Genomic DNA, 24,622 nt, shown 5'->3' on the forward strand with positions numbered 1-24,622 from the left:
AAACCCCATGTTACCCAAATTCCCATGTTACCCCAAACACCATGTTACCCAAAACCCCATGTTACCCCAAACCACTTATTAACAAACCCCCATGTAACCTAAAACCCCTTGTTACCCAAAAACAACATATTACCCAAAACCAATGTGTTTCCCAAAACCATGTTACCCCAAACCATATTCTACCCAAAATCCCATGTTACCCCAAACCAACAAGTTACCAATCCCCCATTTTACCAAACCCACATGTTACCCCAAACCACATGCTACCCAAAATCCCATATTACCCCAAAACCCATATTACCCCAAAACCCATGTTACCCAAAAAACCATGTTACCCCAAACCCCATGTTACCCCAAACCCCATGTTACCCAAAATGCCATGTTACCCCAAACCCCATGTTACCCCAAACCCCATGTTACCTCAAACCACATGTTACCAAAACCCCATGTTACCCAAAATGCCATGTTACCCCAAACCCCATGTTAGGATCAGCTTCATTCTACTCCTACTCCGTCCCCTGGGCTGCTCTCTCCTCTCCCGGTCCAGCTTCAGCTCTGGAGCTCAGAGAGACCGTCTCCATGGCATTGACATCAAGATCCATGTTGCTCACCCTGTTCACTCTCTTCTGCCTCCTGGTGGGCTAGGGAGACACAGCACCAACAGTCAGACATTTACTCTCCAGTATCTCCATTCTCTCCCTCTCCCCCTCACCCTCTCCCTCTAGTTTAAATGACTTGTAACGTCTGAGTAAATGTCTTTACCTTGTAGTACAGGTAGGAGGTGGTGATGGCTGTCAGTAGGATCAGCAGCACTACAACGTGTCTGATGATGAAGGCTGGCAGAGGAGAGGCTGCAAACAGAAACACCTTTGATGAGGGCACTGATCATCATCACATAGATCAGTGGGAAATCTGTCAATGACAAAGTTATAAGTCTGGTTCATGTTCAGTTACCTGTGATGGGGAGGGAGAGGAGCTCACTCTCAGAGAAAAAGCTATGAGAGAAAACATCATTCTCATAAACACAGCTGTAGTTCCCTTGGTGGGAGTCATCTGCAGCAGGGAAGAGGAAGGCAGCAGAGTGATTGACAGCTGGCTGGATCTGCTGTATGTTGGAGCCGGTGAACGTGAGGAGGAAGGAGCCTCCTGGGTACTGTGGCTGAGTGGAGCAGGTGATGGTGAAGCTGTAGCCCCTGAACACATCGTGCCCCTGGTGGCCCCTGGAGACCCCTCCCATTGAGTCAGTCAGGGAGATATCAGGCTGGACCAGGAGATCTGTAACAATAAAAGAGAACAAGATAAACCTCTTCAACAAGTTTCCTATAGATATGACAATAACATCAGCATGTAACAGTGCTAGCCACCCTCCCTCACAGGGCAACATGAGAAGTGGACCTACAGTCACTGAGACAACATATGTTGATATCAGGCTTAAGCAGGACATCTGGAACAAGAGGAGAGAAAAAGAAAACGTAGCTCCTCAACTACTTTCCTCATTTAGATGTGACAATAACATGACATGTGACAGTGGTAGTGAGTAGAGACGTTCACTGAGATAACACTCACATACAAAAGCATTCTGGGATATTTAAATTGTATTTGATTCCTACTTGACTGAGTGATCTATTTTGTAAAGCAGATTTACAAGTTAAACAGTCATCATGAGAGGTGCAGAGGAAGTTGTATGAATGAAGGAAATCAGTTGAATATAACAATAATATGTTGTTATTACCTGAGCAGATCACTGTGAGTCCAGGACGGCGATAAGAACTTCTCCAACACTCCCTCAGTGAAGACTCAGACCCAGAACATCTAACTCCAAACCCTCTAGTGGTGTTTCCAGGTAGTACTGAAACAGTGGAGCCACAACCCATCTGTCTACACACTACTGCAGACAAAAACATCCTGGCCCTGTCAGCAGCTCCCACAATCCTCCACTCTCCCTGGTCGTACCGCTCCACTCTACCAGCACAGCGACTGCCTCCTCCCACCAGCCTCACATCATCAGGCTCTGAGAAAATAAAAGAGAGAGACAGTAATCTTACTATTTTCTCACTAAAACACACCTATATTGTCTCTCAAATTCTTCACTCCAGGTGAGAAACAATGTTGATTGAGTGACAAACTGTTTCTTACCTGAGCAGGTGAGTCCAACAGCATTACCAGGTAGGCAGGTGTTGTTCTCTCTGTCTGAGGTGTCACAGTCCAGGAGAAGGGACTCTTTGCCTTTACACTGGAACTCTTTATCCCAGGTCTGACCCTCACCTTCTCCATAGAGCCCCCCCTGTAGAGCTGCAGGAGCCCCACAGCCAACATCCCTACAGACTACCTCTGCATCCTGCCGGTCAAAGTCAGCTTCACACACTGAGGCCCAGGACTGATTGGACTTCACCTCCACTCTCCCAGAGCAGAGACCAGCTCCGTCCACAAGCCGCACAGACTCTGGAGAAAAAGAGTTGGTTGAACATTCAATCAGTTTTGTTGATGACACTGTCAAGGACTAAACACAAATATGTTGGATAAAAGATTGTAGTTTGCTATGTTTGATACTGTAAGAGGTAGAAATGGGTTCTTAGTCACTCAGGATCGGGTTGGGAATAATGCAGGCAGGAGACAGGAATAAGTTCACTTCACTTTATAGAAAATAAACAGCTGGACATCCATCAGGCATCTTCACTTCAGTACCATCTGAACTACAATGATCTGCCCATGAACATCTCCCATAAACCAATATGACAAACACAAATATAATGTTTAAATACATCTGACATCTCTCCCTCTATTTAAATGAAATAAAAACACATAAAACATGATACATGGTAATATTGTATAATGTATAAATAAATCTCTCAATATGACCAGTCTCTTACCTGAACAGGTCACATGATGATAATATTCACCATTACAGACACCAGGTCCTCCTATGATGTTACACTGTCTAATAGAAGACTCATCTCCACTACACCTATATAGTGTGACTCCTCTTCTTCCATCTTCAAGCAGAGGTCCTCTAGATTCAGCTACAGGATTCCCACAGTTCATCTCTCTACACACAACCTTAACCTGTCTCATTATGCTCCACCAACTAGGACATAGACTCAACCACTCTCCTCTGTAGAAGGCTTCCACTGTCCCAGAACAGGAAGTGGTCCCATCCACCAGTCTGACTGAGAGTTCAGCTGTAAACAGCAGAGAGGAAAACACAGTGGTGAGGACAGATGATGACAGTGATTCTGTTATTCTAACAGCAGTAATGCTTTGTGGTTGACAAGTATTAGTAGTTCCATAAAACACTACTTGTTATTGGGGTTTAGAATGGTTTGTATGGACACATGAATTTCTCCATGTGGGATAATAAAGTTTACTAATATTGAACTGCTATAATCACTGTAGATTTATACTCTACCTACCTGGTGGACTGACACTTTGAGCCTGGAGATCTGAGGAGAAAGAGAGAGACAGAGGTTAAATGAACATCAACATGACCTTTCATAATGTGATGGGGAAGACAGGCTTATCGTTGGTATGGTGCAACAACACCCATGTGTACATACACTATCTATACAAAAGTATGTGGACACCCCTTCAAATTAGTGGATTCTTTTTCAGCCACACCCCTTCCTGAAAGATGTATAAAATCAAGCACTCAGCCATGCAATCTCCATAGACAAACAGTGTCAGTAGAATTGAGTTAATGAACTCCTCTCCACTCCAATCCTCGCCCCTCTCCTCCCCTCTCCTCCCACCTCTACTCTTTTCTCCCTCTCTTCTCCTCTCCTCTCCTCTTCTCCCAGTCTCTCGTCCCCCTTCTCTCCTTTCCTCTTCTCCCCCGCTCATCTCCCCCTTCTCCCCCCTCTCCTTTTCTCCCCCTTCTCCCCCTCTCTCTTCATCGTCTCCCCATCTCTCCCTCTCTTCTCCTCAACTCCCCCCTCTACTCTTCTCCCCTTCTCCCCCCTCTACTCTTCTCCCCTCCTCCCCCCTCTACTCTTCTCCCCTTCTCCCCCCTCTACTCTTCTCCCCTTCTCCCCCCTCTACTCTTCTCCCCTCCTCCCCCTCTACTCTTCTCCCCTTCTCCCCCCTCTACTCTTCTCCCCTTCTCCCCCCTCTACTCTTCTCCCCTTCTCCCCCCTCTACTCTTCTTCCCAATTCTACCCCTCCCCTCTCCTCGTCTCACCCCTCTGCTCTTCCACCCTCTTCTCTCCTCCTCTCTTCTCCTCTTCTTCCCCTCCCCTCCCACCTCTGATCTTCTCCCCCTTTCTTCTCCTTCTCTCCCCTCTCTTCTTCTCCCCCTCTCTTCTCCTTTTCTCCCCTCCCCTCCCCTCCCCACTCTCCTCTTCTCCCCCTCTCTTCTCCAACTCTCCTCTTCTCCACCTCCCCTCTCTCTCTCCTCTTCTCCCCCTTCTCCACCTCACTCTTCATCTTCATCTTCTCCCCCCTTCTCCCCCTTCTCTCCTCCTCTCTTCTCCTCTTCTCCCCAATTCTACCCCTCCCCTCTCCTCTTCTCACCCCTCTGCTCTTCTCCCCCTCTCCATTTCTCCTCCCTGCTCCCACTCTCTTCTCCCCCTCTCCTCTTCTCTTCTCCCCCTCTCCTCTTCTCTTCTCCACCTCTCTTCTCCTCTTCCCCCCTCTCCTCTCCTCTTCTCACCCCTCTGCTCTTCTCCCCCTCTCCATTTCTCCTCCTTGCTCCCACTCTCTTCTCCCCCTCTCCTCTTCTCCTCCTCCCCTCCCCCCCTTCTCCACAACTTCCCCTCCCCTTTTCTCCCCCTCTCCCCTCCTCCACTCCCCTCTCTTCTCCTCTTCTCCCCCTCTCTTCTCCTTTTCTCCCCTCTCTTCTCCTCTTCTCCCCCTCTCTTCTCCTCCCCTCTCTTCTCCTCTTCTCCCCTCTCTTCTCCTCTTCTCCCCCTCTCTTCTCCTCTTCTCCCCCTTTCCTCTTCTCCCCTCCCCTCTCATTTTCTCCTCTTCTCCTCTCTCCTCCTCTCCTCTCCCCCTCTTCTCCTCCCCCCTTTCTCCTCTTCTTCCCCTCACCTTATCTCCCCCTCTCTTCTCCTCTCCTCCCCCTCTCCTCTTCTCACCCTCTCCTCTCCTCCCCTCTCTTCTCCCCTCTCTTCTCCTCTTCTCCCCTTCTCTTCACCTCCTCTCCCCCTTATCCTCTTATCCTTTTCTCTTCTCTCCTTTTCTCCCCTCTCCTCTTCTCCCCCTTTCCTCTTCTCCCCTCCCCTCTCCTTTTCTCCCCCTCTCCTCTCCTTTTCTCCCAGTCTCTCTTCTCCTCTTCTCCCCCTCTCTTCTTCATCCACTCCCTCCTCTCCTCTTCTCCCCCCTGTCCTATTCTCCCCCTCTCTTCTCCCCTCCCCTTCTCTCTCTCCTCTTCTCCCCCTTCACCCCCTCTCTTCTTGCCCTCCCCTCCCCTCTCTCCTCTTCTCCCCCTTTCCTCTTTTCCCCCTCTTCCCCTCTCTTCTCCTCTTCTCCCCCTCTCTTCTCATAGTCTGCCTATCATCTACTCTTCTGCCCCTATCTTCCCCCTCATCTCCCCCTCTCCTCTTCTCCCCCCTCTGCCCTTCTCCCCCTCTCTTCTCCTCTTCTCCCCCTCTCCTTCTCTTCCTGCACTCTCATCATCTCCCCCCTCTCCCCTTCCCCTTCTCCTCTTCTGACCCTTTATTCACCTCTTCTTCCCCTCTACTCCCCCCCTCCCCTCTTCTCCCCCTTTCCTCGTCACCCCCTCCCCTCTCCTCTTCTCCCCGTTGCTTCTCTTCCCCTCTACTCCCCCCCTCTTCTCCTCTCCACTCTTCTCCTCTCCTCCCCTTCTCCTCTCCTCTACTCCCCCTTGCTTCTCTTCTCCTCCCCTCTCCTCTCCATTTCATTCTGTACTCCAACATCTGCCTGGTATTCAAGATAACACACAACATTGCAGCACCAAATTTGTTTTCATCAACCTCAGACTTAAATATCAGTGTTCCAAGAACCTCCACCAGGGGAACTGTAGACTCCTCAAACGGTCCACCACCTTCTCCCAAACTGCCTTCTCATACAAACCAATAAAGACATGGAATGGTCTCACCTCAACATGGATCTAATCCAATCAGACGTGTCTCACCTCAACATGGATCTAGTCCAATCAGACGTGTCTCACCTCAACATGGATCTAGTCCAATCAGACGTGTCTCACCTTAACATGGATCTAGTCCAATCAGACGTGTCTCACCTCAACATGGATCTAGTCCAATCAGACGTGTCTCACCTCAACATGGATCTAGTCCAATCAGACGTGTCTCACCTCAACATGGATCTAGTCCAATCAGACGTGCCTCACCTCAACATGGATCTAGTCCAATCAGACGTGCCTCACCTCAACATGGATCTAGTCCAATCAGACGTGTCTCACCTCAACATGGATCTAGTCCAATCAGACGTGTCTCACCTCAACATGGATCTAGTCCAATCAGATGTGTTCACACTGATATTGATCTAATAGGCAACAGTGACTTTTTAATGACACAGACTAAACACTAAAAAACACATTACATTTAAATAGCTGTAATAACTTAGCTCTGTACACTATTCTGATTAGATGCTATTTAATGCTGTGTTTGGACACAGGTTTCTATAGGAACACTAAGACACCTGGATCACATATTGAGATGTGCCTTTAGTTAAGTAAATCAGCTGTTACATAAGGTGACAGTTGTAGGTGTCACGACTTCCGCCGAAGTCGGTCCCTGTCCTTGTTCTGGCGGTGAAGAAGTCGGTCCCTGTCCTTGTTCTGGCGGTGAAGAAGTCGGTCCCTGTCCTTGTTCTGGCGGTGAAGAAGTCGGTCCCTGTCCTTGTTCTGGCGGTGAAGAAGTCGGTCCCTGTCCTTGTTCTGGCGGTGAAGAAGTCGGTCCCTGTCCTTGTTCTGGCGGTGAAGAAGTCGGTCCCTGTCCTTGTTCTGGCGGTGAAGAAGTCGGTCCCTGTCCTTGTTCTGGCGGTGAAGAAGTCGGTCCCTGTCCTTGTTCTGGCGGTGAAGAAGTCGGTCCCTGTCCTTGTTCTGGCGGTGAAGAAGTCGGTCCCTGTCCTTGTTCTGGCGGTGAAGAAGGATGGCGGTCTGCGCCCGTGCATTGACTATCGAGGTATCAACCAAATCACTGTGAGGTACAGCTACACCCTGCCTCTCATATCCAGTGCGATAGAGTCAATTCACAGGGCTTCTTCACAAAATTGGATCTCAGGAGCGTTTACAACCTGGTGCGTATCCGGGAGGGGGACGAGTGGAAGACGTCATTTAGTACCACCTCAGGGCACTATGAGTACCTTGTACAGGTTGATGTCTTCCAGGCCTTTGTAGACGAGATTTCCCGGGACCTGCACGGGCAGGGTGTAGTGGTGTATATATCGACCACATTCTGATATACTCCGCTACACGCACCAAGTGTGTGTCCCTGGTGCACATGGTGCTTGGTCGACTGTTGGAGCCTGACCTGTACGTCAAGGCTGAGAAATGTCTGTTCTTCCAACAGTCCGTCTCCTTCCTAGGGTACCGCATTTGCACTTCAGGGGTGGAGATGGAGAGTGACTGCATTTCAGCCGTGCGTAATTGGCGACTACCACCACGGTAAAGGAGGTGCAGCGGTTTCTATGGTTTGCCAACTACTACCGGAGGTTTATCCGGGGCTTTGGTCAGGTAGCCAACTACTACCGGAGGTTTATCCAGGGCTTTGGTCAGGTAGCCAACTACTACCGGAGGTTTATCAAGGGCTTTGGTCAGGTAGCCAACTACTACCGGAGGTTTATCCAGGGCTTTGGTCAGGTAGCCAACTACTACCGGAGGTTTATCCAGGGCTTTGGTCAGGTAGCCAACTACTACTGGAGGTTTATCCAGGGCTTTGGTCAGGTAGGCAACTACTACTGGAGGTTTATCCAGGGCTTTGGTCAGGTAGCCAACTACTACTGGAGGTTTATCCGGGGCTTTGATCAGGTAACTCCCATTACCTCACTGCTGAATGGGGGACCGGTGTGACTGTAGTGGACGGCTGAGGCGGACAGGGCTTTTGGTCACCTGAGGGCTCTGTTTACCTCGGCTCCCCTGCTGGCTCATGCGGATCTGGGATAGGAGCCGTGCTCCCTCAGCGCTCGGGTACGCCACTAAAGCTCCGCCCCTGTACTTTATTTTTGAAGAAGCTCAGCCCGGCGGAGCGAAACTATGATGTGGGGGATCGGGAGCTGTTGGCTGTTGTCAAGGCTCTGAAGGTCTGGAGACATTGGCTTGAGGGGGCTAAACACCATTTTGTCATCTGGACTGACCACCGCAATCTGGAGTACATCCGGGCAGCGAGATCAGAGGAGCGGTCCATAGATCACACTCCCGAACTTCCGGGCTCTTGCCTGGTGGCACCGGTAGTGTGGGAGCTGGACGCGGACATCGAGCGGGCGTTACGTACAGAGCCCACAGTCCTTAGCCATTCCACAACGACCGTGGTCTCACCTGTCGGTGGACTTCCTCACGGATCTTCCTCCCTCACGGTCCTGGTCGTTGTGGATCAGTTCTCTAAGTCCTGCCTTCTCCTTCCTTTTCCCGGTCTCCCTACGGCCCTACAGACTGAGGAGGCCCTGTTTATACATGTCTTATAGGCACTATGGGGTGCCAGAGGATATGGTGTCTGATCGAGGTCCCCAGTTCACGTCAAGGGTCTGGAGGTCGTTCATGGATCTGGGTCAGCCTTACCTCAGGGTTTCACCTCTGCCATCGGCAGTGAGGCACCGGTCTGGCTCTCGACCCGAAACCTGCCCCTCCGCCTGCCCTGCCGGAAGCTGGGCCTGCGGTTTGTGGGGCCATTCAAAGTCCTGAGGAGACTGAACGAGGTTCGCTACAGGTTACAGCTTCCCCCCGATTACCGTATTAACCCCTCGTTCCATGTGTCTCTCCTTAGGCTGGTGGTGGCTGGTCCACTCCAGGAGTCTGAGGTGCCTGAGGTGCAGGTGGTTACTCCGCCCCCTTTGAAATTGAGGGGGCCCCTGCGTATGCTGTTTGAGCGATAATGGACTCGAGGCGTCAGGCCTTCAGTACCTCGTGGAGTGGGAGGGGTACGGTCCGGAGGAGAGATGCTGGGTGCCGGTGGAGGATGTTTTGGACCCTTCTTTGCTGTGGGAGTTCCACCGTCTCCATCCGGATCGCCCTGCGCGTCAAGGGGTGGTACTGTTACAACTTCCACAGAAGTCGGTCCCGCTCCTTGTTCGGGCAGCAACGTCACCGGCCTTCTAGCCATCGCCACCGGCCTTCTAGCCATCGCCACCGGCCTTCTAGCCATCGCCACCGGCCTTCTAGCCATCGCCACCGGCCTTCTAACCATTGCCACCGGCCTTCTAACCATCGCCACCGGCCTTCTAGCCATCGCCGATCCACTTTTCATTTTCCATTTGTTTTGTCTTTGTTTTGTCTTTGTTTTACACGCCTGGTTCCAATTCCAAATGACAGGTTCATTATTTAACCCTCTGTTTTCCCCATGGTTTTTGTGCGGGATTGTTTTATGTATGTTCGGTCTGTTACTGTGGGCTCGGTATTTATGACACGTTATTGGAATATTTGAGTAAAGTTACATGTGTTACTCATCTCTACTGTCCTGACTCCTCTGCACCAGCTACCCAGAACATTACAGTAGGACTGTTAACAAAGTAGCTGCATTGTCAAAGACTGAGGTCACCCAAAGAAAAGTAATCCAGAACTTTCTCTGGTAAAGAATTACAAATCTACCACTTTCATATAAACCCCTCGATACACAGCAGAACATCTACACTGAATCCTTCCACCAAACATCCTGATTTGTTTTAATGAACACTTTTTACGACACTAAAATAACCTTCAACTACAGTATATATGAAGGGATGATTGTCATTGTTACATTATATAGGCTACAGTAACTTATATTCTTCCATTTTAAATAACAGGTTCTCCCTCCATCTACAATCATCAGGTCTGCTTGCAGATGAACAGAATGTCTTGGAAAGCCAGACCTTTAGACCTCATAGTTCTGTCCAATACATTGTGGATTTTTTTCATACTTATTCTTTCCTTACAAGTTGGGATTTAAATTGATGGACACGCCATGATGTCACAGTGAAAAATGTATAACGTAGTATCTACCATTTCCATACTATTTATCTAGCATACACACTCACACTCTTTCAAACATTATTATTTGGGAAAGTTATCAGGGGTAGTAACTAACATAACTTATTTGACAATTTCTTTCACACACACCTCATTGGCTAGGTTAGCAAGCTAGCTAACTAGCCACATTTAGCACAAGCTCACGACTAAACTGACCTGGCGATCCTACTATCATGGACACTTGTCTCCAGGCAGCATTTTTTGGTGTTATAGTATAGTTACCTAGCTGTGTAAAAGGTACCTGCATCAGTATAGTTGTCTAGCTGTGTAAAAGATACCTGCATCAGTATAGTTGTCTAGCTGTGTAAAAGGTACCTGCATCAGTATAGTTGTCTAGCTGTGTAAAAGGTACCTGCATCAGTATAGTTGTCTAGCTGTGTAAAAGGTACCTGCATCAGTATAGTTGTCTAGCTGTGTAAAAGATACCTGCATCAGTATAGTTGTCTAGCTGTGTAAAAGGTACCTGCATCAGTATAGTTGTCTAGCTGTGTAAAAGGTACCTGCATCAGTATAGTTGTCTAGCTGTGTAAAAGGTACCTGCATCAGTATAGTTGTCTAGCTGTGTAAAAGATACCTGCATCAGTATAGTTGTCTAGCTGTGTAAAAGGTACCTGCATCAGTATAGTTGCCTAGCTGTGTAAAAGGTACCTGCATCAGTATAGTTGTCTAGCTGTGTAAAAGGTACCTGCATCAGTATAGTTGTCTAGCTGTGTAAAAGGTACCTGCATCAGTATAGTTGTCTAGCTGTGTAAAAGGTACCTGCATCAGTATAGTTGTCTAGCTGTGTAAAAGGTACCTGCATCAGTATAGTTGTCTAGCTGTGTAAAAGGTACCTGCATCAGTATAGTTGTCTAGCTGTGTAAAAGGTACCTACATCAGTATAGTTGTCTAGCTGTGTAAAAGGTACCTGCATCAGTATAGTTGTCTAGCTGTGTAAAAGGTACCTACATCAGTATAGTTGTCTAGCTGTGTAAAAGGTACCTACATAAGTATAGTTGTCTAGCTGTGTAAAAGGTACCTGCATCAGTATAGTTGTCTAGCTGTGTAAAAGGTACCTACATCAGTATAGTTGTCTAGCTGTGTAAAAGGTACCTGCGTCAGTATAGTTGCCTAGCTGTGTAAAAGGTACCTACATCAGGATAGTTGTCTAGCTGTGTAAAAGGTACCTGCATCAGTATAGTTGCCTAGCTGTGTAAAAGGTACCTGCATCAGTATAGTTGTCTAGCTGTGTAAAAGGTACCTGCATCAGTATAGTTGCCTAGCTGTGTAAAAGGTACCTGCATCAGTATAGTTACCTAGCTGTGTAAAAGGTACCTGCATCAGTATAGTTGTCTAGCTGTGTAAAAGGTACCTGCATCAGTATAGTTACCTAGTTGTGTAAAAGGTACCTGCATCAGTATAGTTGTCTAGCTGTGCAAAAGGTACCTGCATCAGTATAGTTGCCTAGCTGTGTAAAAGGTACCTGCATCAGTATAGTTGCCTAGCTGTGAAAAAGGTACCTGCATCAGTATAGTTGCCTAGCTGTGTAAAAGGTACCTGCATCAGTATAGTTACCTAGTTGTGTAAAAGGTACCTGCATCAGTATAGTTGCCTAGCTGTGTAAAAGGTACCTGCATCAGTATAGTTGCCTAGCTGTGTAAAAGGTACCTGCATCAGTATAGTTGCCTAGCTGTGTAAAAGGTACCTGCATCAGTATAGTTGTCTAGCTGTGTAAAAGATACCTGCATCAGTATAGTTGTCTAGCTGTGTAAAAGGTACCTGCATCAGTATAGTTGTCTAGCTGTGTAAAAGGTACCTGCATCAGTATAGTTGTCTAGCTGTGTAAAAGATACCTGCATCAGTATAGTTGTCTAGCTGTGTAAAATGTACCTGCATCAGTATAGTTGCCTAGCTGTGTAAAAGGTACCTGCATCAGTATAGTTGTCTAGCTGTGTAAAAGGTACCTGCATCAGTATAGTTGTCTAGCTGTGTAAAAGGTACCTACATCAGTATAGTTGTCTAGCTGTGTAAAAGGTACCTGCATCAGTATAGTTACCTAGCTGTGTAAAAGGTACCTGCATCAGTATAGTTGTCTAGCTGTGTAAAAGGTACCTGCATCAGTATAGTTGTCTAGCTGTGTAAAAGGTACCTGCATCAGTATAGTTGTCTAGCTGTGTAAAAGGTACCTGCATCAGTATAGTTGCCTAGCTGTGTAAAAGGTACCTGCATCAGTATAGTTGTCTAGCTGTGTAAAAGGTACCTGCATCAGTATAGTTGCCTAGCTGTGTAAAAGGTACCTGCATCAGTATAGTTACCTAGCTGTGTAAAAGGTACCTGCATCAGTATAGTTGTCTAGCTGTGTAAAAGGTACCTGCATCAGTATAGTTACCTAGTTGTGTAAAAGGTACCTGCATCAGTATAGTTGTCTAGCTGTGTAAAAGGTACCTGCATCAGTATAGTTGCCTAGCTGTGTAAAAGGTACCTGCATCAGTATAGTTGCCTAGCTGTGTAAAAGGTACCTGCATCAGTATAGTTGTCTAGCTGTGTAAAAGATACCTGCATCAGTATAGTTGTCTAGCTGTGTAAAAGGTACCTGCATCAGTATAGTTGTCTAGCTGTGTAAAAGATACCTGCATCAGTATAGTTGTCTAGCTGTGTAAAAGGTACCTGCATCAGTATAGTTGCCTAGCTGTGTAAAAGGTACCTGCATCAGTATAGTTGTCTAGCTGTGTAAAAGGTACCTGCATCAGTATAGTTGTCTAGCTGTGTAAAAGGTACCTACATCAGTATAGTTGTCTAGCTGTGTAAAAGGTACCTGCATCAGTATAGTTACCTAGCTGTGTAAAAGGTACCTGCATCAGTATAGTTGTCTAGCTGTGTAAAAGGTACCTGCATCAGTATAGTTGTCTAGCTGTGTAAAAGGTACCTGCATCAGTATAGTTGTCTAGCTGTGTAAAAGGTACCTGCATCAGTATAGTTGTCTAGCTGTGTAAAAGGTACCTGCATCAGTATAGTTGTCTAGCTGTGTAAAAGGTACCTGCATCAGTATAGTCGTCTAGCTGTGTAAAAGGTACCTGCATCAGTATAGTTGTCTAGCTGTGTAAAAGGTACCTACATCAGTATAGTTGTCTAGCTGTGTAAAAGGTACCTGCATCAGTATAGTTGTCTAGCTGTGTAAAAGGTACCTACATCAGTATAGTTGTCTAGCTGTGTAAAAGGTACCTACATCAGTATAGTTGTCTAGCTGTGTAAAAGGTACCTGCATCAGTATAGTTGTCTAGCTGTGTAAAAGGTACCTACATCAGTATAGTTGTCTAGCTGTGTAAAAGGTACCTGCATCAGTATAGTTGCCTAGCTGTGTAAAAGGTACCTGCATCAGTATAGTTGTCTAGCTGTGTAAAAGGTACCTGCATCAGTATAGTTGCCTAGCTGTGTAAAAGGTACCTGCATCAGTATAGTTACCTAGCTGTGTAAAAGGTACCTGCATCAGTATAGTTGTCTAGCTGTGTAAAAGGTACCTGCATCAGTATAGTTACCTAGTTGTGTAAAAGGTACCTGCATCAGTATAGTTGTCTAGCTGTGCAAAAGGTACCTGCATCAGTATAGTTGCCTAGCAGTGTAAAAGGTACCTGCATCAGTATAGTTGCCTAGCTGTGTAAAAGGTACCTGCATCAGTATAGTTGCCTAGCTGTGTAAAAGGTACCTGCATCAGTATAGTTGCCTAGCTGTGTAAAAGGTACCTGCATCAGTATAGTTGCCTAGCTGTGTAAAAGGTACCTGCATCAGTATAGTTACCTAGTTGTGTAAAAGGTACCTGCATCATTATAGTTGCCTAGCTGTGTAAAAGGTACCTGCATCAGTATAGTTGCCTAGCTGTGTAAAAGGTACCTGCATCAGTATAGTTGCCTAGCTGTGTAAAAGGTACCTGCATCAGTATAGTTGCCTAGCTGTGTAAAAGGTACCTGCATCAGTATAGTTGCCTAGCTGTGTAAAAGGTACCTGCATCAGTATAGTTGTCTAGTTGTGTAAAAGGTACCTGCATCAGTATAGTTGTCTAGCTGTGTAAAAGGTATCTGCATCAGTATAGTTGCCTAGCTGTGTAAAAGGTACCTGCATCAGTATAGTTGCCTAGCTGTGTAAAAGGTACCTGCATCAGTATAGTTGCCTAGCTGTGTAAAAGGTACCTGCATCAGTATAGTTGCCTAGCTGTGTAAAAGGTACCTGCATCAGTATAGTTGCCTAGCTGTGTAAAAGGTACCTGCATCAGTATAGTTGTCTAGCTGTGTAAAAGGTACCTGCATCAGTATAGTTGTCTAGCTGTGTAAAAGGTACCTGCATCAGTATAGTTGCCTAGCTGTGTAAAAAGGTACCTGCATCAGTATAGTTGTCTAGCTGTGTAAAAGGTACCTGCATCAGTATAGTTACCTAGCTGTGTAAAAGGTACCTGCATCAGTATAGTTACCTAGCTGTGTAAAAGGTACCTACATCAGTATAGTTGCCTAGCTGTGTAAAAGGTACCTGCATCAGTATAGTTGCCTAGCTGTGTAAAAGGTACCTGCATCAGTATAGTTGCCTAGCTGTGTAAAAGGTACCTGCATCAGTATAGTTGTCTAGCTGTGTAAAAGGTACCTGCATCAGTATAGTTGTCTAGCTGTGTAAAAGGTACCTGCATCAGTATAGTTGTCTAGCTGTGTAAAAGGTACCTGCATCAGTATAGTTGTCTATCTGTGTAAAAGGTACCTGCATCAGTATAGTTGTCTAGCTGTGTAAAAGGTACCTGCATCAGTATAGTTGCCTAGCTGTGTAAAAGGTACCTGCATCAGTATAGTTGTCTAGCTGTGTAAAAGGTACCTGCATCAGTATAGTTGTCTAGCTGTGTAAAAGGTACCTGCATCAGTATAGTTGTCTAGCTGTGTAAAAGGTACCTGCATCAGTATAGTTGTCTAGCTGTGTAAAAGGTACCTGCATCAGTATAGTTGCCTAGCTGTGTAAAAGGTACCTGCATCAGTATAGTTGCCTAGCTGTGTAAAAGGTACCTGCATCAGTATAGTTGCCTAGCTGTGTAAAAGGTACCTGCATCAGTATAGTTGCCTAGCTGTGTAAAAGGTACCTGCATCAGTATAGTTGCCTAGCTGTGTAAAAGGTACCTGCATCAGTATAGTTGTCTAGCTGTGTAAAAGGTACCTGCATCAGTATAGTTGCCTAGCTGTGTGAAAGGTACCTGCATCAGTATAGTTGCCTAGCTGTGTGAAAGGTACCTGCATCAGTATAGTTGCCTAGCTGTGTAAAAGGTACCTGCATCAGTATAGTTGCCTAGCTGTGTAAAAGGTACCTGCATCAGTATAGTTGCCTAGCTGTGTAAAAGGTACCTGCATCAGTATAGTTGCCTAGCTGTGTAAAAGGTACCTGCATCAGTATAGTTGCCTAGCTGTGTAAAAGGGACCTGCATCAGTATAGTTGCCTAGCTGTGTAAAAGGTACCTGCATCAGTATAGTTGCCTAGCTGTGTAAAAGGTACCTGCATCAGTATAGTTGCCTAGCTGTGTAAAAGGTACCTACATCAGTATAGTTGTCTAGCTGTGTAAAAGGTACCTGCATCAGTATAGTTACCTAGCTGTGTAAAAGGTACCTGCATCAGTATAGTTGTCTAGCTGTGTAAAAGGTACCTGCATCAGTATAGTTACCTAGCTGTGTAAAAGGTACCTGCATCAGTATAGTTACCTAGCTGTGTAAAAGGTACCTGCATCAGTATAGTTGCCTAGCTGTGTAAAAGGTACCTGCATCAGTATAGTTGCCTAGCTGTGTAAAAGGTACCTGCATCAGTATAGTTGTCTAGCTGTGTAAAAGGTACCTGCATCATTATAGTTGTCTAGCTGTGTAAAAGATACCTGCATCAGTATAGTTGTCTAGCTGTGTAAAAGGTACCTGCATCAGTATAGTTGTCTAGCTGTGTAAAAGGTACCTGCATCAGTATAGTTGTCTAGCTGTGTAAAAGGTACCTGCATCAGTATAGTTGCCTAGCTGTGTAAAAGGTACCTGCATCAGTATAGTTGTCTAACTGTGTAAAAGGTACCTGCATCAGTATAGTTGTCTAGCTGTGTAAAAGGTACCTGCATCAGTATAGTTGTCTAGCTGTGTAAAAGGTACCTGCATCAGTATAGTTGTCTAGCTGTGTAAAAGGTACCTGCATCAGTATAGTTGCCTAGCTGTGTAAAAGGTACCTGCATCAGTATAGTTGCCTAGCTGTGTAAAAGGTACCTGCATCAGTATAGTTGCCTAGCTGTGTAAAAGGTACCTGCATCAGTATAGTTGCCTAGCTGTGTAAAAGGTACCTGCATCAGTATAGTTGCCTAGCTGTGTAAAAGGTACCTGCATCAGTATAGTTGTCTAGCTGTGTAAAAGGTACCTGCATCAGTATAGTTGCCTAGCTGTGTGAAAGGTACCTGCATCAGTATAGTTGCCTAGCTGTGTGAAAGGTACCTGCATCAGTATAGTTGCCTAGCTGTGTAAAAGGTACCTGCATCAGTATAGTTGCCTAGCTGTGTAAAAGGTACCTGCATCAGTATAGTTGCCTAGCTGTGTAAAAGGTACCTGCATCAGTATAGTTGCCTAGCTGTGTAAAAGGTACCTGCATCAGTATAGTTGCCTAGCTGTGTAAAAGGGACCTGCATCAGTATAGTTGCCTAGCTGTCTAAAAGGTACCTGCATCAGTATAGTTGCCTAGCTGTGTAAAAGGTACCTGCATCAGTATAGTTGCCTAGCTGTGTAAAAGGTACCTGCATAAGTATAGTTGTCTAGCTGTGTAAAAGGTACCTGCATCAGTATAGTTGTCTAGCTGTGTAAAAGGTACCTGCATCAGTATAGTTGCCTAGCTGTGTAAAAGGGACCTGCATCAGTATAGTTGCCTAGCTGTGTAAAAGGTACCTGCATCAGTATAGTTGTCTAGCTGTGTAAAAGGTACCTGCATCAGTATAGTTGTCTAGCTGTGTAAAAGGGACCTGCATCAGTATAGTTGCCTAGCTGTGTAAAAGGTACCTACATCAGTATAGTTGCCTAGCTGTGTAAAAGGTACCTGCATCAGTATAGTTGCCTAGCTGTGTAAAAGGTACCTGCATCAGTATAGTTCCCTAGCTGTGTAAAAGGTACCTGCATCAGTATAGAAGTGTTAGGAAGTAGTTTGGGGCTTTAGAAATACAGATAAACCTAGGGTATGGCTAAATGGGGTGTGTATAAATACAGATAAACCTAGGGTATGGCTAAATGGGATGTTTAGAAATACAGATAAACCTAGGGTATGGCTAAATGGGATGTGTAGAAATACAGATAAACCTAGGGTATGGCTAAATGGGATGTGTAGAAATACAGATAAACCTAGGGTATGGCTAAATGGGGTGTGTAGAAATACTTGTTCAGGTCAGGGAGAGAGTTTAGTTATGTACTAGACTGATGGGGTCAGGTAGAGAGTTCTATACTAGACAGGTGGGGGTACTAGAGAAACATCAACGCCAAACACAGAAACATCAAAGCCATCCTCCTCTTTCATGCATCTTACATGTCTATGACTCTGTCATACAGGACACAATGCTATGGGTGACAATATAATAAACCCACACAGTATCTAGAACTACACAATTATTACATACTTACTGACGAGAAATATAATAAACCCACACAGTATCTAGAACTACACAATTATTATATATTTACTGACGAGAAATATAATAAACCTACACAGTATCTAGAACTACACAATTATTACATACTTACTGACGAGAAATATAATAAACCCACACAGTATCTAGAACTACACAATTATTATATATTTACTGACTAGAAATATAATAAACCCACACAGTATCTAGAACTACACAATTATTAAATATTTACTGACTAGAAATATAATAACCCACACAGTATCCAGAACTACACAATTATTAAATATTTACTAGTGGAACAGGCTGGCTGAGAGGGCCCTGGTGGAACAGGCTGGCTGAGAGGGCCCTAATGGAGCATTCTGGCTAAGAGGGCCCTAGTGGAGCAGGCTGGATGAGAGGGCCCTTGTGGAGCCGGCTGGCTGAGAGGGCCCTAATGGAGCATGCTGGCTAAGAGGGCCCTAGTGGAGCAGGCTGGCTGAGAGGGCCCTAGTGGAGCAGGCTGGCTGAGAGGGCCCTAGTGGAGCCGGCTGGCTGAGAGGGCCCTAGTGGAGCCTGCTGGCTGAGAGGGCCCTAGTGGAGCCGGCTGGCTGAGAGGGCCCTAGTGGAGCCGGCTGGCTGAGATGGCCCTAGTGGAGCCGGCTGGCTGAGATGGCCCTAGTGGAGCCGGCTGGATGAGAGGGCCCTAGTGGAACAGGATGGCTGAGAGGGCCCTAGTGGAACAGGATGGCTGAGAGGGCCCTAGTGGAACAGGCTGGCTGAGAGGGCCCTAGTGGAGCAGGCTGGCTGAGAGGGCCCTAATGGAGCAGGCTGGCTGAGAGGGCCCTAGTGGAGCAGGCTGGCTGAGAGGGCCCTAGTGGAACAGGCTGGCTGAGATGGCCCTAGTAGAACAGGCTGGCTGAGAGGGCCCTAGTGGAACAGGCTGGCTGAGAGGGCCCTAGTGGAGCAGGCTGGCTGAGAGGGCCCTAATGGAGCAGGCTGGCTGAGAGGGCCCTAGTGGAGCCGGCTGGCTGAGAGGGCCCTAGTGGAGCCTGCTGGCTGAGAGGGCCCTAGTGGAGCCGGCTGGCTGAGAGGGCCCTAGTGGAGCCGGCTGGCTGAGATGGCACTAGTGGAGCCGGCTGGCTGAGATGGCCCTAGTGGAGTCGGCTGGCTGAGAGGGCCCTAGTGGAACAGGATGGCTGAGAGTGCCCTAGTGGAACAGGCTGGCTGAGAGTGCCCTAGTGGAGCCGGCTGGCTAAGATGGCCCTAGTGGAACAGGCTGGCTGAGAGGGCCCTAGTGGAGCCGGCTGGCGGAGAGGGCCCTAATGGAGCATGCTGGCTAAGAGGGCCCTAGTGGAGCAGGCTGGCTGAGAGGGCCCTAGTGGAGCAGGCTGGCTGAGAGGGCCCTAATGGAGCAGGCTGGCTGAGAGGGCCCTACTGGAGCCTGCTGGCTGAGAGGGCCCTAGTGGAGCCGGCTGGCTGAGAGGGCCCTAGTGGAGCCGGCTGGCTGAGATGGCCCTAGTGGATCCGGCTGGCTGAGATGGCCCTAGTGGAACAGGCTGGCTGAGAGGGCCCTAGTGGAGCCGGCTGGCTGAGAGGGCCCTAATGGAGCAGGCTGGCTGAGAGGGCCCTAGTGGAGCAGGCTGGCTGAGAGGGCCCTAGTGGAGCCGGCTGGCTGAGAGGGCCCTAGTGGAGCCTGCTGGCTGAGAGGGCCCTAGTGGAGCCGACTGGCTGAGAGGGCCCTAGTGGAGCCGGCTGGCTGAGATGGCCCTAGTGGAGCCTGCTGGCTGAGATGGCCCTAGTGGAGCCGGCTGGCTGAGAGGGCCCTAGTGGAACAGGCTGGCTGAGAGGGCCCTAGTGGAGCCGGCTGGCTGAGAGGGCCCTAGTGGAACAGGATGGCTGAGAGGGCCCTAGTGGAACAGGCTGGCTGAGAGTGCCCTAGTGGAGCCGGCTGGTTGAGATGGCCCTAGTGGAACAGGCTGGCTGAGAGGGCCCTAGTGGAGCCGGCTGGCTGAGAGGGCCCTAATGGAGCAGGCTGGCTGAGAGGGCCCTAGTGGAGCAGGCTGGCTGAGAGGGCCCTAGTGGAGCCGGCTGGCTGAGAGGGCCCTAGTGGAGCCTGCTGGCTGAGAGGGCCCTAGTGGAGCCGACTGGCTGAGAGGGCCCTAGTGGAGCCGGCTGGCTGAGATGGCCCTAGTGGAGCCTGCTGGCTGAGATGGCCCTAGTGGAGCCGGCTGGCTGAGAGGGCCCTAGTGGAACAGGCTGGCTGAGAGGGCCCTAGTGGAGCCGGCTGGCTGAGAGGGCCCTAGTGGAACAGGATGGCTGAGAGGGCCCTAGTGGAACAGGCTGGCTGAGAGTGCCCTAGTGGAGCCGGCTGGTTGAGATGGCCCTAGTGGAACAGGCTGGCTGAGAGGGCCCTAGTGGAGCAGGCTGGCTGAGAGGGCCCTAATGGAGCAGGCTGGCTGAGAGGGCCCTAGTGGAGCAGGCTGGCTGAGAGGGCCCTAGTGGAACAGGCTGGCTGAGATGGCCCTAGTGGAGCCGGCTGTGCTGAGATGGCCCTAGTGGAACAGGCTGGCTGAGATGGCCCTAGTGGAACAGGCTGGCTGAGAGTGCCCTAGTGGAGCCGGCTGGCTGAGATGGCCCTAGTGGAGCAGGCTGGCTGAGAGGGCCCTATTGGAGCAGGCTGGCTGAGAGGGCCCTAGTGGAACAGGCTGGCTGAGATGGCCCTAGTGGAACAGGCTGGCTTAGAGGGCCCTAGTGGAACAGGCTGGCTGAGAGGGCCCTAGTGGAGCAGGCTGGCTGAGAGGGCCCTAGTGGAGCAGGCTGGCTGAGAGGGTCCTGGTGGAGCAGGCTGGCTGAGAGGGCCCTAGGGGAGCAGGCAGGCTGAGAGGGCCCTAGTGGAGCCCTTCCCTAACTCTTTCTCTCTTCTCTACAAATCCCCCCCCCCTCTCTTCCCTCCCTTCTCTCTTCCCTCCCATTCTCTCTCTCGTCAACAATTCTCTCTCCCTCTCCCCTCCCCTTCTCTCTTTTTCTCTCTCCTCCACAATTCTCTCTCTCCCTCTCATTCTCTCGTTCTCTCTCTTTTCTTGACATATAGTGTTGAACCTGTTGATCTTGACTCAGCTCATAGACCTCTATCATCTACACCCCTCCCTTCTCCTACTCTAACATAACACCAATATAATATATAATACATAATATATACTCTCATTCATTTACATAGAGACAGATACAATCAATCATCGACACACTGAATATTCAACAGTCAGATGCATGACACCATCACAACTTAACTGACATTAGTGCCTGTCCCCAGATGGACAGTTAGACTACAGTAAAGTACATTTACAGGTGATCACATCATTGTCCTGCTTTGAGACACATTTTTACTGTCTGCTTCCAGTTGTATGTTATTTTACTAACCCTGCAAATTATAATATATCTTACAATATCAAAACATATCTCAGTAACTGTCACAAGTGTATATCAGTGTAACAAAATCCTACCTGTGCTCCACAACAGGGTCATTAGTATCACTGCAGGTATCATGTCTGCCTCTAACTGGGGCTCCACAGTCTGCTGTCATAAAGAGTGGACTGAAGAGTGGAAAATACTGCTAGGCTATATGACTTCTCTCTCATTACGTCCTAACGTCAATGATGTGAGATTAACTTCTTAGCAACTTATCTTGGATCAGTGGTTGAACACACTACAGCAAACTGATATGTTAAAAAAACTCCACAGGAAACTGCTGACAGAGCAGCAACGTTTCACATAGTGTGTCCTATAATATCACCTCTAACTTTCTACTGCTTGAGTTCACCTCTTATAGAATATTGGCTTAATGTTCTAGCACCTAAATTGAAACAGTACCAGCACCCAAAATGAGTACTGATGAGGTCTCATGTTAGAGCAGGAGAAGGGGGGATGTGGTGTAGAAGCTAGAGGTCTGTTACCCAAGTCAACTCAACAGGCCTGATGATATATGTCAGGGTCAGGCTGGGCTGGGCCAAGAGAGGAACATGTTACTGGTTATGATGACATCACTGGTGAGAAGTCAGTGATACAAATATATTCAGTTGATTTAAATGTGAGTCTCTCTCTCTCCTCCCCTGTCTCCTTCTACCAACCCAGTCTGTTAGTAAGAACTATCTCTCTCTCCTATCTCTCTCTCTCTCCCTCCCTCCTCCCCTCTCCTCCTCAGTCTGTCATTGAGTAAGAACTATCTCTCTCTCCTATCTCTCTCTCTCTCCCTCCTCCCCTGTCTCTGCCTCAGGCTGTCAGTGAGTAAGATCTCTCTCTCCTATCTCTCTCTCTCTCCCTCCTCCCCTGTCTCCTCCTCAGTCTGTCAGTGAGTAAGAACTATCTCTCTCTCCTATCTCTCTCTCTCTCCCTCCTCCCCTGTCTGCTCCTCAGGCTGCCATTGAGTAAGAACTATCTCTCTCCTATCTTTCTCTCTCTCCCTCCTCCCCTGTCTCCTCCTCAGTCTGTCATTGAGTAAGAACTATCTCTCTCTCCTATCTCTCTCTCTCTCCCTCCTCCCCTGTCTCCTCCTCAGTCTGTCAGTGAGTAAGAACTATCTCTCTCTCCTATCTCTCTCTCTCTCCCTCCTCCCCTGTCTCCTCCTCAGTCTGTCAGTGAGTAAGAACTATCTATCTCTCCTATCAATTCAATTAAATTCAATTCAATTCAAGGGCTTTATTGGCATGGGAAACATGTGTTAACATTGCCAAAGCAAGTGAGGTAGACAACATACAAAGTGAATATATAAAGTGAAAAACAACCAAAATGAACAGTAAACATTACACATACAGAAGTTTCAAAACAATAAAGACATTACAAATGTCATATTATATATAAATACAGTGTTTTAGCAATGTACAAATGGTTAAAGGACACAAGATAAAATAAATAAGCATAAATATGGGTTGTATTTACAATGGTGTTTGTTCTTCACTGGTTGCCCTTTTCTCGTGGCAACAGGTCACAAATCTTGCTGCTGTGATGGCACACTGTGGAATTTCACCAAGTAGATATGGGAGTTTTTCAAAATTGGATTTGTTTTTTCGAATTCTTTGTGGATCTGTGTAATCTGGGGGAAATATGTCTCTCTAATATGGTCATACATTGGGCAGGAGGTTAGGAAGTGCAGCTCAGTTTCCACCTCATTTTGTGGGCAGTGAGCACATAGCCTGTCTTCTCTTGAGAGCCATGTCTGCCTACGGCGGCCTTTCTCAATTGCAAGGCTATGTTCACTGAGTCTGTACATAGTCAAAGCTTTCCTTAATTTCCTATCTCTCTCTCCCTCCTCCCCTGTCTCCTCCTCAGTCTGTCAGTGAGTAAGAACTATCTCTCTTTTCTATTTCTCTCTCTCCCTCCTCCCCTGTCTCCTCCTCAGTCTGTCAGTGAGTAAGAACTATCTCTCTCTCCCAGCCTTGTGGTTGATTAAAGACCCCCCCCCCCCCCCCCCCCCCCCCCCCCCACGTTTCCCCATCTGGCAGTCCATACCACAAACCTGGGTTTGGCAGATGCCAGGAGAACGCTACCTACCCCAAAGCATAGTGGCAACTGTAAAGTTTGGCGGAGGAGAAATAATGGTCTGGGGTTGTTTTTAATGGATCGTGTTAGGCCCCTTAGTTTCAATGAAGGGAAATCTAATCGCTACAGCATACAATGACATTCTAGACAATTCTGTGTTTCCAACTTTGTGGCAACAGTTTGGGGAAAGCCCTTTCCTGTTTCAGCATGACAATGCCCCTGTACACAAAGCGAGGTCCATACAGAAATAGTTTGTTGAGATCGATGTGGAAGAACTTTACTGGCCTTCACAGAGCCCTGACCTAAACCCCATTGAATACCTTTAGGGATGAATTGAAATGTCGACTGAGCCAGGCCTAATCGCCCAACCTTACTAATGCTGTTGAGGCTGAATGGAAGCAAGTCCCTGCAGCAATGTTCCATCATCTGGTGGAAAGCCTTCCCAGAAGAGTGGAGGCTGTTATAGCAGCAATGTTCCATCATCTGGTGGAAAGCCTTCCCAGAAGACTGGAGGCTGTTATAGCAGCAATGTTCCAACATCTAGTGGAAAGCCTTCCCAGAAGAGTGGAGGCTGTTATAGCAGCAATGTTCCATCATCTGGTGGAAAGCCTTCCCAGAAGACTGGAGGCTGTTATTGCAGCAATGTTCCAACATATAGTGGAAAGCATTCCCAGAAGAGTGGAGGCTGTTATAGCAGCAATGTTCCAACATCTAGTGGAAAACCTTCCCAGAAGACTCGAGGCTGTTATAGCAGCAATGTTCCACAATCTAGTGGAAAGCCTTCCCAGAAGAGTGGACGCTGTTATAGCAGCAATGTTCCAACATCTAGTGGAAAGCCTTCCCAGAAGAGTGGAGGCTGTTATAGCAGCAAAGGGGGACCAACTCCATATTAATACCCATGATTTTGGAATGAGATGTTAGATGAGCAGGCGGCTCATCTCCTCTACTCTTCTCTCTCCTCCACCCTTCTCTCTCCTCTACCCTCCAACCTCCCCTCCCCTCCTCTCTACTCCATCCTTCTCTCTCCTCTACTATTCTCTCTCCTCCACTCTTCTCTCTCCTCCACCCTTCTCTCTCCTCTACCCTCCACCCCCCACCCTCCTCTCTCCTCCACCCTTCTCTCTCCTCTACCCTCTACCCTCCACTCTCCCCTACCATCCTCTCTCTCCTCCCCTCCTCTCTCCGCTAACCTCCTCTCTCCTATACCCTCCTCTTTCCCCTCGCCTCCTCTCTCCCCTCCCCCTTTCTCTCTCCCCTACCCTCTACTCTCCCCTACCCTCCTCTCTCCCCTCGCCTCCTCTCTCCCCTCCCCCCTTCTTACTCCCTACCCTCCTTTCTCC

At 47.9% G+C, this 24,622-nt stretch overlaps 1 protein-coding gene across 1 annotated transcript in view; it reads right to left on the reverse strand.

Annotated features, from left to right (window-relative positions):
- Nucleotides 1–506: 506 nt before the first annotated feature.
- The window catches only part of LOC110516472 (scavenger receptor cysteine-rich domain-containing protein DMBT1-like), a 38,860-nt gene continuing 14,744 nt past the window's right edge, over nt 507–24,622 (reverse strand). The window contains exons 4-10 of the mRNA XM_090188071.1: nt 3,411–3,443; nt 2,871–3,179; nt 2,137–2,442; nt 1,733–2,011; nt 955–1,275; nt 763–851; nt 507–641 (exon numbers count right to left, since the gene is read on the reverse strand). Of these exons, the coding sequence (XP_090044197.1) occupies nt 507–641; nt 763–851; nt 955–1,275; nt 1,733–2,011; nt 2,137–2,442; nt 2,871–3,179; nt 3,411–3,443 (1,472 nt within the window). The remainder of the gene's footprint in view (nt 642–762; nt 852–954; nt 1,276–1,732; nt 2,012–2,136; nt 2,443–2,870; nt 3,180–3,410; nt 3,444–24,622) is intronic.

Source organism: Oncorhynchus mykiss, chromosome 10 (assembly GCF_057628025.1).
Source record: "Oncorhynchus mykiss isolate SJ-2025 chromosome 10, ASM5762802v1, whole genome shotgun sequence".
In the NCBI taxonomy this organism is placed as follows: domain Eukaryota; kingdom Metazoa; phylum Chordata; class Actinopteri; order Salmoniformes; family Salmonidae; genus Oncorhynchus; species Oncorhynchus mykiss.